This window comes from Plectrocnemia conspersa, unplaced genomic scaffold, assembly GCF_051122295.1.
Source record: "Plectrocnemia conspersa isolate PC_06_02 unplaced genomic scaffold, ASM5112229v1 ptg000009l, whole genome shotgun sequence".
In the NCBI taxonomy this organism is placed as follows: Eukaryota; Metazoa; Arthropoda; class Insecta; order Trichoptera; family Polycentropodidae; genus Plectrocnemia; species Plectrocnemia conspersa.
The window spans coordinates 3672079-3684765 of record NW_028277173.1 but is presented as its reverse complement, the minus strand read 5'-3'; the positions used below and the strand labels follow the sequence as shown (position 1 = coordinate 3684765).

At 30.0% G+C, this 12687-nt stretch overlaps 1 protein-coding gene and 1 long non-coding RNA gene across 2 annotated transcripts; both read left to right on the top strand.

Annotated features, from left to right (window-relative positions):
- Positions 1-2700: 2700 nt before the first annotated feature.
- On the top strand, positions 2701-6715 carry LOC148231591 (uncharacterized). The gene is made up of 2 exons (XR_015810674.1): positions 2701-2819; positions 5804-6715. It is a non-coding gene; the product is annotated as an uncharacterized LOC148231591 (long non-coding RNA).
- A 5277-nt stretch (positions 6716-11992) lies between these two features.
- Positions 11993-12667, top strand: LOC148231590 (uncharacterized). Its single transcript, XM_088193608.1, has one exon. It carries the CDS (start codon positions 11993-11995, stop codon positions 12665-12667), a length of 675 nt encoding a protein of 224 aa, XP_088049734.1.
- The last annotated feature ends 20 nt before the right edge of the window (positions 12668-12687 follow it).

The window sequence follows — 12687 nt, the reverse complement described above, 5'->3', positions numbered from 1 at the left end:
GAGCGCTTCCGAAAATTGTCGGCAAACGGACTGAAGTAAAAGATATTGAAGTCAGAGCTGCTCTTTCGAGCGCGAGTGATGAGATACTTCCCCTTTCGCTCTCTCGCGTGTTAAGTGACGAGAGTGAAAGAGATAATGATATGGTTTTTCGCAAACTGAGATAGAACGAGTAGCTCGGTTCAATTTCAGTGTGCGCGTAGGCGTCCTATGGTTAACACGCACGTCGAGCGCTGCATCGTGGTCGCGTGGTCAAGCTATAATACCACATGCTTATCGGGGACTTCAACAGACTCTTACTGACATCTTTAAATATTTTAGGGTACCAAAAGGGATTAATTATATTTTTGATACTATATTCTTCTAGCATATATCGTTATTATTTTTTTTCATATAAAATTAAATAATTAAAAAATAATTAGTGGTACTTGATTTTGTTAAAAAAAATCGTTTCGAATATCCTTATGTATTTTCCTAGATCGGTTTATATAAATGTCACACCATAACGAATTCTTATTTAGAATCGATGGCAACAAGTTCTAGGATAGTCACAGATGTGGTGTTCGTATTCTGAAGTATCATTTTTATGCCTTATGTCATTTTGCAAAAGCCGACAAAGATTTTACGTAAATTGAATATTTACGACCGAAAAGTTTTCACTGATATTGTATTGGTGGGTGCCCACACAAACTTTTATAGTTATCAGTAGCGTAATTTTAATAATATGACAATTTAAAAATTGCGCTTATTTGGCACTTTTTTCGATCGCGCAAATATGCCGGCTGTACGTGACAGCAGCCGCCGTCCGAATATCATGCACGCCGTTCGCGGGCATATGAAATCTGCGACAGTGTGGGCGCTTACTTGAAGTCGTAGATCTTGGTCGACTTCAGTTGTAACTTTGGTTCGGACAACTTCCAGAGAGTGTAGTGCAAACATTATAGTGAATGCTTATTTTTGGTAGAGCTATATTTTCACTTTTAAATTCCAAATACATTTTTACCAGTAGCAATATATTTCTACCAGCGAAAATATAATTTAATTGATAGGCGCTAATATGCTGCTCTAAATATGTCTATAAAGCACAAAAACACGAAAACAAATAAAAGAACAGACACAAATCATCTCAACAGGTGTGTATTGTCCCACACGAATTGAATCAAAACCACGAGAATATGTCAACATCTTTATGCACAGTTTTGAGCAGACGAACGGCCTTTGCCATAGAAGAGTTGGCAAGTGCTCCAGTTCTAGACTTTATAGGCAAGAACAATGGACGCGACCGAGAACTATAACCACCTTCCAGAGCCCACATTTGCTGCTCGAGCACTGAAGGATTGTCTACGATGCCTTTGAGCAATTTCCTGTAGTGTTTAATTATATTAACACTTCTGCGCGTTGACAAAGAAACGTATCCTAGCGCTCCCAAAATTTAAGCACTTGGAAACAAGAACGGATAATACCCGTATTCCTTCAAGTATAAATATCGAACGAATTTACGCTGTACTTTTTCCAGCTTCAATTCATTACATTGATTAATTATGCTGTACTTTTTATGCGCTTCGTAGTGTAGGAAAAGCTGCTGATATTTGAATACATTTTTTTTTATTAAAAAGCTTGATAAGAAGTGAATTCCGACACATTTTTTGCTTAAAAAAAGTTCTGCTTATTGTTATATATTGTGTTATATTTATTTGAATAAGCAAATATTTACTTATCGAAGTATCACGTTTAAATGAGCTTTTTATAGAATAGATCATACGTCTCGCAAGAACAATTGATTAAGCAGACAAACGTTTTAAATTAGCGATGAGTAACCCGCGGCTCACGACCCGCATGCGGCCCGCCGAAACTTTTTAATTTAATAAAATCATAAATTGAAAATAAACTATTTTTTACAATCACACATTTTTTTATTAAGTCATAAATACAGTTAAATTTTATGTTATTTAAAAAAAAAAAATATAATATATATTTTTGTAACAATTTTTTTATTTTCTGCTTAATTTTATCAACCGATTATTGTTGTCAAAAGTTAGAGATTACGTAGTTATCAAAATAAGTGGATTCCGCTGCATTATTGCATTCAATTGCATAAATCACACTTGTGCACAGAATATCTTTATGTAATATTTTCTCGGTAATATAAACAACTAGTTCTGGGATACGGTCGCGGAACAAAAATAAAAAAAAAACAGTTCCTGCGATTTTTCTAAGAGTTTTCTTTTTGAATTTAGCATATCATTTTTAATTTCTAAACTTAATTTTGGAAGTTTAAAAATGTTAAATTCTGTTAAGTTAAATTATTATTTATACTATTAAGCTTAAACTTTTTTTAATATTTATCTCGATATCACTTCATCAAGAATAGCTAAACCTTGATTTTTAACATAAACAAATGCTCTGCTCTCATATGCACAACGGTATCTACGGATCAACCCAGAAAGTTTGGTGATATTCGCCCCTTTACCTGTGACTATACACCGCGTAGTTATTCCAATACGCGCAGAGGACTTATTGATAGTGATACACCGACGGCAAGGAAAGAGTTAAAATGACAAAATGTAAGTGCAGACGTAGGTTACGAAACTATCGATCTATCTTTACAACTTAATCCTGTTGATGTGATCAACATAATTTTTTGCACATAAAAGATAAACGATTATCTTTTAAGTATTTTATGTGCAAACAAATACTATTGATAAATAACTACATAAGATAATCTCTTGAATAACGATATATAAGCACGATTCTGTTATGCCAAATAGCACACATACAAGATGTTAAACGCAAGGCTGATTGTATTTTTGGCATTAGTGGCAGTAAGTAGATATATATGTAATGTTATCGTTATATATTATGTATTATTTATTTTATAATATACTTGAAATAATTTAATATATTAACATTTTACTTCATATTTTTGCAAATTTATTCTCAATATTAATTTTTGACTATAAATACTTTATTTTAATTAGATTGCTTTATTCGATAAAAATAATTATTTGCACTAAAATTTAATTAAACTATAAATAAACATATTATTTTATAACTATAACACAAAAATATTATTTAGGAATAATTTGTTAATTGCGCATTTGAATACATAGGTGTTAATATATATTTATATACATATCCAAAATTTAAAAATATTTTTTTTCTTAACTTAAAAATAATATATTTTTTATTATATATTATTCTATTGAATTCTTGAAATTATTTAAAAATGAACTGAATGAATTAAAAATGAATGAATGAATATTTACATCCATATTATTATTTTACCTTGACACTATATATGTTTTAGGATAGCGAATATAATTTAGAAATTGTATATTAATATTTTTTAAATTTTGAATGCGATAAAATCAATAAAAATTGTAGAGATTTCTTAAAATTTTATTAATTAGCATTTTCATTTTTTTAAATTTATTTTAAATAAATATTTCACTATTCAATATTTTTTTTCGAAATTATGATATTGACCTATTTTTTAATATAAAAGAAAACAGTTATGAATTCGCATAATTCATACTTAAAATGTAAGAATAATTTTGTCTATCATATAAAATAAAATAATTGGTTATTTTTACATACATGTAGTGCAGGGTTTTTATATTTCAGCTTTTTTAGAACATTTTTTAAATTTGAAAAGAAAAGTTTTTTTTTTGCTATTTAATATATATTAAACTACAACTATGTAGTAACAAAATTAAATATTACTAATGAAAATTAACTAAAGTAACTAAAAATAACTGAAAAATTCATTACATTATGTATGAACATAAAATAACCATGAAAAGATTAATCTTACTCATTATATACAATATTATAAGAAATAGAAAATATTCTCTCTCTATCTATTGAACTTATTGTTCTTATCATTTTTGGCAATAAAATACTTACAATTTTAAGTATAAGTATGTAGCAGAAAACAATTTTTATTTAATATTATTTCTTTAGATTCTTCAAGAGACACTTAAAAATAACGTTTTCGTCGATTTATTTATCATTGAAATATGTTTTCTTGCAATTGTTTCTTTATTGAAATTGTCCATATATAGCACAGGGCTGTATTTATTATATTTGTCTTTAAACGGATTTTGCAAATTTTGCAAGACCTTATTTTAAGATTAAGACCCGATTTTAAGTTACTATTTCACCAATCTAAAAACGACTTTTTGAGACAAAAAAGTCGTTTATAACGCTGTTTTGAGTGCTATCAAGAAACTTGCTTTCTTTTTGCACGTGCCAGGAATAATGTATTTTGTAGGCCACCTGCAGTTTCTTTGGAAGAGATCCTAGTCACATTGCGGTGGGCCTTCATCAGCTCGTCTTTGGCCTGACATCCTCATTCAGGGAGCTTCCATCAAGGCCTCCCGTGACCGCGTCTTTTTATTTTTTTAGTTTTAGCATACTACCCTTCTTATTCACAAATTTACTAAGAACAAAACGTTTTTATAATCCGAATTTTTTTATAGTATTACATTAAAATATAAATACTAAAAAAATATTATACAAAAAGTGGTAATTTTTCGCATTAAGAATGATGGTGGTTTATCAATAACCCTTTCCACGCTAGTGAATTGTGTTACCAGCGCGAAGCACATAATAACATGGACTAGTAAATCCGCATCTTTTTGAATGAAACTAGAGGAATATAGTTGTCCTTATTAGCTTTAAAATTCAATTGGAATAAAGTCAAGCTATTCCATTATCTTAATTATTATAGTTTCGGGTAGTATAATGAAAAATATTAATATGAAGTAAGGCATTTATTTTAGTCGTAATGACACAATCAAATTTATTGGTGACTATAAAAGTCACATTTATACATTATTATTTTAATCGTAGCTAACATTGCTACTAGCCTAATCCGCCATACTGTTAAGAGAAAAAGTAGAAAGGTAAATAATATACCATAAATAAGTTGATAATAAATAAAATTTAAAAAAATGTAAATTAATTTTTTGCAAAAAAGTTTTTATCGATGCAAATGTTAAAAGTTTTTTTAATAGTTAAACCTTTATAGATACGTGTCACCCACATAAATACCGATCATGCTCGATGCTGCTTCCTAGAAACTCCCTAAAAACTGCAAAATATATTAGATACTGTTTAGATATGTGACAGTTTTGTGTAATACGTTGGTCGGTATTTTTATTACTTTTGCACACAAATTTCAGTTCATTTTAAAACAATGAAATTTTTGAATCGGTTTTAAAATATATTTATTTATTTATTATTATTATAAAAAAACTTGTTGATTCACCAACTGGCAAGCAGGTGTAATATCGATTGTAACAAACGAAAATGATTATGATAATAATTATCCGTTATACCGGTTTATACCAGGCCTACACATTTTGGTCTTGCGTATGGATACGTGTGCGCGAGTCTATATTTAAACGTGTGTATGGTGCTATTGCATACACCTGATACTTTGATCATGTAATACTTTTATTCGTGTCATATTATTTTTAATACGATCAAAAATGTTTGTTCAAAGCTTATTGTGATTATATAGATTTTTATCGTTTTTAAGAAGTATACAGCTTCAAAAATAACGAGCTAAGATTTATTTTATCTTAAAAACGGTGAAATAGTCGCCGCGTTACGCGACCATAGGCCGAACTTAGTTTTGCGTAGAATGTGTTAATATTTATTTAATGTATTTTTTTTTCAAAGCAAATGCTTTAATGATTTGGTAATTGATAATTCGAAGTGAATATATTTAGTTATTTAATTATTTTTAGTTTTTTTTATGTATTAAGCAGTTTCGTATATATGTATTTTTTTATTTCAGGTTGTCTGTTGCAAAACATATGGATTTGCTGAACTATTGAATGAAATAGCGCCTAAGGATGCATGCGACCCTGGACAAAAAGAAGTAACGTGTGAAAAAGTAGGTCCTTTTTGCGGAGATTGCTCACATGTACACTATTGCGACTATAATAGCGATGATAATTTAATAGGAATTTGTACGGAAAAATGTCCTACCACTAATAAGTATTGCTCCGATGGTAAATGCGTTGTAGCAGGTACCGGTGATTGTAGCCCGGAAGTCTTAGATTATACTTTGGATTGTACTGAACCAGGAATCTTCCCGCATCCACATAATTGTAAAAAATACTTTATTTGCAATTTGAAAAGCAACGATCAAGGCGGATCAGGTGGAGAAGAAGGAATAGGTACGAATAAATATGCCGCTGTATACGAAGCTAAAAACTATGATTGCCCTACTGGTTGGTTGTTTGATTTAAAAAGTATGAGATGTAGCAAAAAAGATGATAATAAAAAGTGTCCAATGCCTGTGGAGCTATGTATTGGATTTCGAACAGGTCCAATTCCAGGAAATCCAAGACTTACCTACACGTGCAAAGCTAGCGCTTCTGGATATGTAGTGAGTATGTCTTACTGTAAAGACAATTTTCTATACATAGCTGGAAGGTGCTTTGATGCTAGTAAAGAAATGAGTGTTGAGGTTATCACTAAGAGATGCAACGCCAAAGGCACGTTCTACGTCCCAAATTGCAAACAGTACAACGAATGCACAGCCATAAATGCGATTGCTATTTTGAGAACTTGTCCGGTTGGTCAGCAGTTCAACAAAGCATCACCTCCTATCCCGATATGCCACGATATTCCATGCTAAATATTTTTTATATGATCATGTAAAAGACGTAATAAATTAAATAATAAAATGTTTAATATAATACAGAGTTTAAGCTTATTTGTGTATAATACTCCTTTTCCTATACGATAAAAAAATTCCTATGTGATAAAAAAATGACTCACTAGGACAAAATATTAAATATAAGTTTAGAACCCGCCCTCCAGGAGGGCGCTACTCATCTCATAATTCATTTTTTTCGAAAGTACTAAAAAATTTAAATAGGTGGTGATTTTTATTCATAACATTTCACTATATGGCAACACCGAACAGCAAAAAACACGACTAATTATCAGGTGAATATTATGATTAGATATTTCTAATAATTTTTAATGCCCAATTAAAATATTTGGCATAAAATATGATTTCAGAAAATATGTAGCAACGGTGGTTAATTTTTATATTTATTTGTATCATAGAAAGGGTTAACTTGTACTTAATATTATTTATTCAAGAAATTATATTACGATTTAAAAAATATATAAAATTATTTTGTCATCAGGCCCGGAATCATTATTTTACCAGGGTCCGGGTTCGCTCTCGGCGGCCCTGGTTCCAAAAGAAAAATGTATTTTTAAAAATATTTTTTCTGTCAATATTGTAAATTAATGTAAATTAAAAAAATAATGGGACAGAAAGATTTTTGTACACAGTTGTCTTATTAATTTTTATAAGTACTCGTATACAACATAATAAATGATCGGCATATAAAGTATTTTTAAAAGTACCTGAATGTAAAGAAGATTGCTTCTTATTCTTTGAAACAGAACATATGCATTACCAGATAAACGGATAATTGGTAATACATATTATTTCTTCTCGAGAAAAAATAATGTCAAACCGATAATTGTCACTTCTCGAGAAATTTTATAAGACATTTTTTATTATATAAAATTTAATTTATACGAATACTTTTAATAGGTTTACAAGGCAGTAGCTTTTATTTATAAAATAAAGGCTGGTTCATGTCTAATATGTATACTTCTTGGAAGCTTTATAGACATATTTAGAGCAGCATATTAGCGCCTATCAATTAAATTATATTTTCGATGGTAGAAATATATTGCTACTGGTAAAAATTTATTTGGAATTTAAAAGTGAAAATATAGCTGTACCAAAAATACGCATTCACTATAATGCTTGACTAATCTCTCTGGAAGTTGTCCGAATCGAAGTTCAAACTGAAGACGGCCGAGATCTACGACTTCGAGTAAGCGCCCACACTGTCGCTAATTTCATATGCCCGCACACTTTGCGGCATGAATTACGTCCAGACGGCGGCTTCTGTCGCGTACATCCGTCATATTTGCGCGCGATCAAAAAAGTGCCAAATAATCGCAATTTTTAAATTGTCATATTAATAAAATTACGCTACTGATAATTATAAAAGTTTGTGTGGGCACTCACCAATACAATATCAATGAAAATTTTTGGTCGTAAATATTCAATTTACGCAAAATCTTTGTCGGCTTTTGCAAAATGCCATAAGGCATAAAAATGATACTTCAGAATTCGAACACCACATGTGTGACTATCCTAGAATTTGTCGCTGTCGATTCTAAATAAGAATTCGTTATGTTGTGACATTTATATAAGCCGATCTAGAAAAATACATAAGGATATTCGAAACGATTTTTTTAACAAAATCTAGTACCACTAATTATTTTTTAATTATTTAATTTAATATAAAAAAAATATCTGTTAAAAGAATATAGTATCAAAAATATAATTAATCCATTTTGGTGCCCTTAAATATTCAAAGATGTCAGTAAAAGTCTGTTGAAATCCCCGATAAGCATGTGGTATTATAACTTGACCACATGACCACAATGCAGCACTCGTCGTGCGTGTTAACCATAGGACGCCTACGCGCATACTGAAATTGAACCAAGCTACTTATTTTATCTCAGTTTGCGAAACACCATATCATTATTTCTCTCACTCTCGTCACTTAAAACGAGAGAGAGCGAAAGGGTAAGTATCTCACCGCTCGCGCTCGAAAGAGCAGCTCTGACTTCGGTCCCTTTGACTCGAAAAAAATGGTGACAATGTTTGGAAGCACTCGAAGCTGGCCAAATCGAATGAATTACCCCCACTTTATCTCCCGTTCTCAGTAACCTCGGACAACTTTCGAAAGATTTTAGAGCGGGCAGAACCGAACTCGACAGAAGTAACCCACTAACCGTCCTTGACCAGCCTTGGCCAACTTCCAGAGAGTGTAGGTCAAGCATAACATTCGAATTCGTCTTATTCTTGCTTAAGTATTTAAAAAATATACCTTTATGTAGATGTTCGTGCCAGATTTTTAAAAACATGCAAACTTTCCCAAAAGATTGCAAGTATTTGAATGACCAACAATTTTTTTTGCGATTTTTCAATACTCTAACCGGCCAGCGGCTTTATCTTTGCTAAGAATCCGCTCCGATAAAAAAATATATGTCTGGGAATCAGCAGAATGCAAAACGATTTAAGGCTATTTTAATTTGATGATAATCTAAAAAGGTTTAATTTATATGGTTTTGCAAAGTAGCAACATCTGTTATATATAATTATCTCACAATTATTATTAACAGCCAAAGAGGTCATTGTTAAAGCAATTGGAAAATATCAGTTTTGTGCTGTACTTGAAATTTTAACGGGCAATTAAAATGAAATTATATAATCGAAGGAACCAGACATTGCTGGCAATAATTAAATATTGGCATAATCCAGAATCTTTCACCAGTCAAAAAAATAATGACTTCTTTAGTTATTCTTTAAAAGTAGATGGGGAAAGATATTATTCGCAAATTATTTAATGGCTCGACGAATTTTAAGGACCCTCGTGATTCCATTAAATCATGAGAATATATTGAAGAAATTGAAAATTTATTATTGGCGCAACAATTAGAGAAAGATATTTTTTTCATTCTAACACACCTAGTTAAATTGCAATCCAAATATTTATATTTAGTCAAATCGAACAACACATTGAAAATTATTGTCGCGTCAGCCATCTTGTTTTATATTTGAATGCTTATTTTTTATTGGTCGAAACAATAGAATGCATTACTGGTGGCTCGGAAATCAATCGAGCAAACTCAATTTTTATTTTTAAAATTATAATTAAATATATTTCTTTTGTTTACGTGTATTATTTAGAAACACCGTTCATACAAAGCGATGCAATTTACATAATAGAAAATTGAGCATAGAATGTTTCATTTTAAAGCGTGTGCGAAATACATTTTCTTGATTTTTTCGGCACAAAGTTTTTAATCACTTCACTAAAATATATTTTCTTTGCTAAATCATTTTAAATGCAAAAGATCGATAAGTCATTGAGCCGTTCTTGTCATTGAATTTCTTTGTCACGGTTTCAGCGAATTTCATAATTACTGAAGGATCTCATTTATAATTAATTCTAAAACTTCAAAGAAATTCCCATTGTAAAGATCTCCAATTAGTGTGCTCCTGAAATACTAGATTTTTAGATGAAAAAAATAATACTACGGCTATGATGGATAATAAATATAATATACGTTGTAAAATTGCTTTCCATTTGACCATATCACACTGAATTTGTAATTGTAAATGCTTACCGATGTGATGTCCTTTTATACAAATTTTGTCATTGTTTTTCCTCATGCACTTGTTGAATCTGCGGTCTTTCTAAATATTTTTACATTTATATATACCGAAACAAATATATGTGTTTTATTTATCTCTTTTTAAAACATACTCGTTTAAATAAATTTATAGTAGCTTAAAAATATATTAGTAAAAAACTTACATGCTTATCATTTATAAATTAAAATAATAATTAACGTTTGTACATATTGATATAAAAAGCTAAATGTGTTGTGTATTAGAGATTAGACACACGACTAGGTTAATCCTTGTTATCAATATTTAGATAACTAAAAACAAGAGATAATATCGAGATCAATAGTATATAAACGCGTTATTTCTAATGCCGGGTAGTTGCAACTTCAAAATGATTACCGCAAAGCTGATTATTGTGCTGATATTAGCAATAGTAAGTTATAGTTTTCTAATATTATTTATTATGTTATTGATTTAATGTCGGTATAGAATAACGGCAGAGAATTTTCTTAACATTATAATAGTCTTATCAAATCTAAGGTTTTAAAATAGTTGCATTTCCAAAATGTTGACTGCAATTCTGATTATTTCTTTGGCACTGGTAGCAGTAAGTATTTATTGTATTTTCTTACATGTTACAATAAACACTTAATAGTTTAAATTTAAAACATTTTTTAAAGTCATCTTATGTTTAGTATTTTATTTTACATGTTTATCAAATTATTTTTTATACTAACAGTAATATTTAGTAATAGAAAAATATGGTTCTATTTAAAAAATCCATGTTATGTACGTCAATTTATATGTTTTAGTCTTGCTTAAAAGTAGTTTTTAGAAACATTTAGTAAAATTCAATACAATATTTTACGATTAGTGTAAAAGAAAAGTATATATATATGTGCATTTTTTACCATCGCTGTATTGTTGTATTTACTCTGTTTTTCGCGTAGTTAAATTAACTAAATTCATCAATAATAAGCAATATTTCGATTTAAATTGTCACGTGATTTTTCTTTTAAGTCTAGTTTAGTCTCTACTGTATTTTTAGACAATATTATGTAAAATAATGAAATAAAAACTGCTAGTTAATTTGAAATATTTTTGGATAATCACTAATTAGATAAAAACTGTTTGTTAATTTCAAATAGTAATTTATCAATCATAAAATAATATTTAAATGGTTATTTTTAGTAAGGATGATATTGGCATAAAAGTTATTAATTTATATTAACTGTTCAATATATTTTATTTTATTAAATAAAATAAGACAAATGTGTAGTGTAGGTCTTCGTAGGTAGTGGTTCTAATAAGGTCTTGGTTGTAACCGTTTGCTGTATTTGTAAAAACTAGAAACTATTCAGATAAAAAACGTATTAGTATTGAATCTTTGTTAATTAGTAGAGCTTAATATATGATTTTGATAAAATGATCGTGTAATAAAATATAATAAAAAATCCCGTAATAAAAAGTGCATTTATTATGTGTGATATTTCTAAAGCTAATATGTATAATTAAATAGGCATATTTATAATATATAAGATAATCATTTATAGTAAATATTTATAATTTTCAATGTTTTTTTTTCTTTATTTTCAGGGTGTCTGCTGTAACATATATGAATCTACTGATCTATATGCCACATGTGACCCTGATTTAAAGCCTGTAGAGTGCGACAAATTAGGTTATTTTTGCATTGATTGTAAACATAAATACTTTTGTAATTATAATTCGAGTGGGATGTTGTCGGGAAAATGCCAGAAGACTTGTGATGGCGACGAAACCATTTGTTCGGATGATGAATGCGTTAAAACTGCTACAGGAGAGTGTGACACATCTGTTACAGGATATAAAATGAAATGCACTGAAGCAGGAATCTATCCGCATCCGCACGATTGTAAAATATACTTTGTTTGTCATACTAAACCAGCAACCACCCCAAAAGATTTTCTTTCCGAAAAAATTGAATGTAGTAAAGGTTGGTTGTTTGATCCAGCAACTCTGAGATGCAGCAAAAAAGAGGTAGACGGACAAAAGTGTCCTATGCCCGTAGACCCATGCACTACATTTCGAGTAGGTCCGATTCCGGGAAATTCGAGACTTTACTATTTCTGCGCAATCGAAGATGGAGGCTTAGTAAACGCTGCGAAATATGTAGTGAGTATGTTTTATTGTACAAATAACCACCAGTTCATAGCTGGCAAGTGTTTTGATCCGGCTCTAGAAATGAACATAAAAATTGATGGTGCTAGTAGAAAATGTAACGCCAAAGGCATGTTCTATCATCCAAACTGCAAACAGTATAATGAATGCACAGCCCAAGATGCGGTACCCATTTTAAGAACTTGTCCAACTAATCAAAAGTTCAACATAGCACTAAATGCCACTTCGATTTGTCACGATATTAAATGCTAAATACTAGCTAATGAACATGT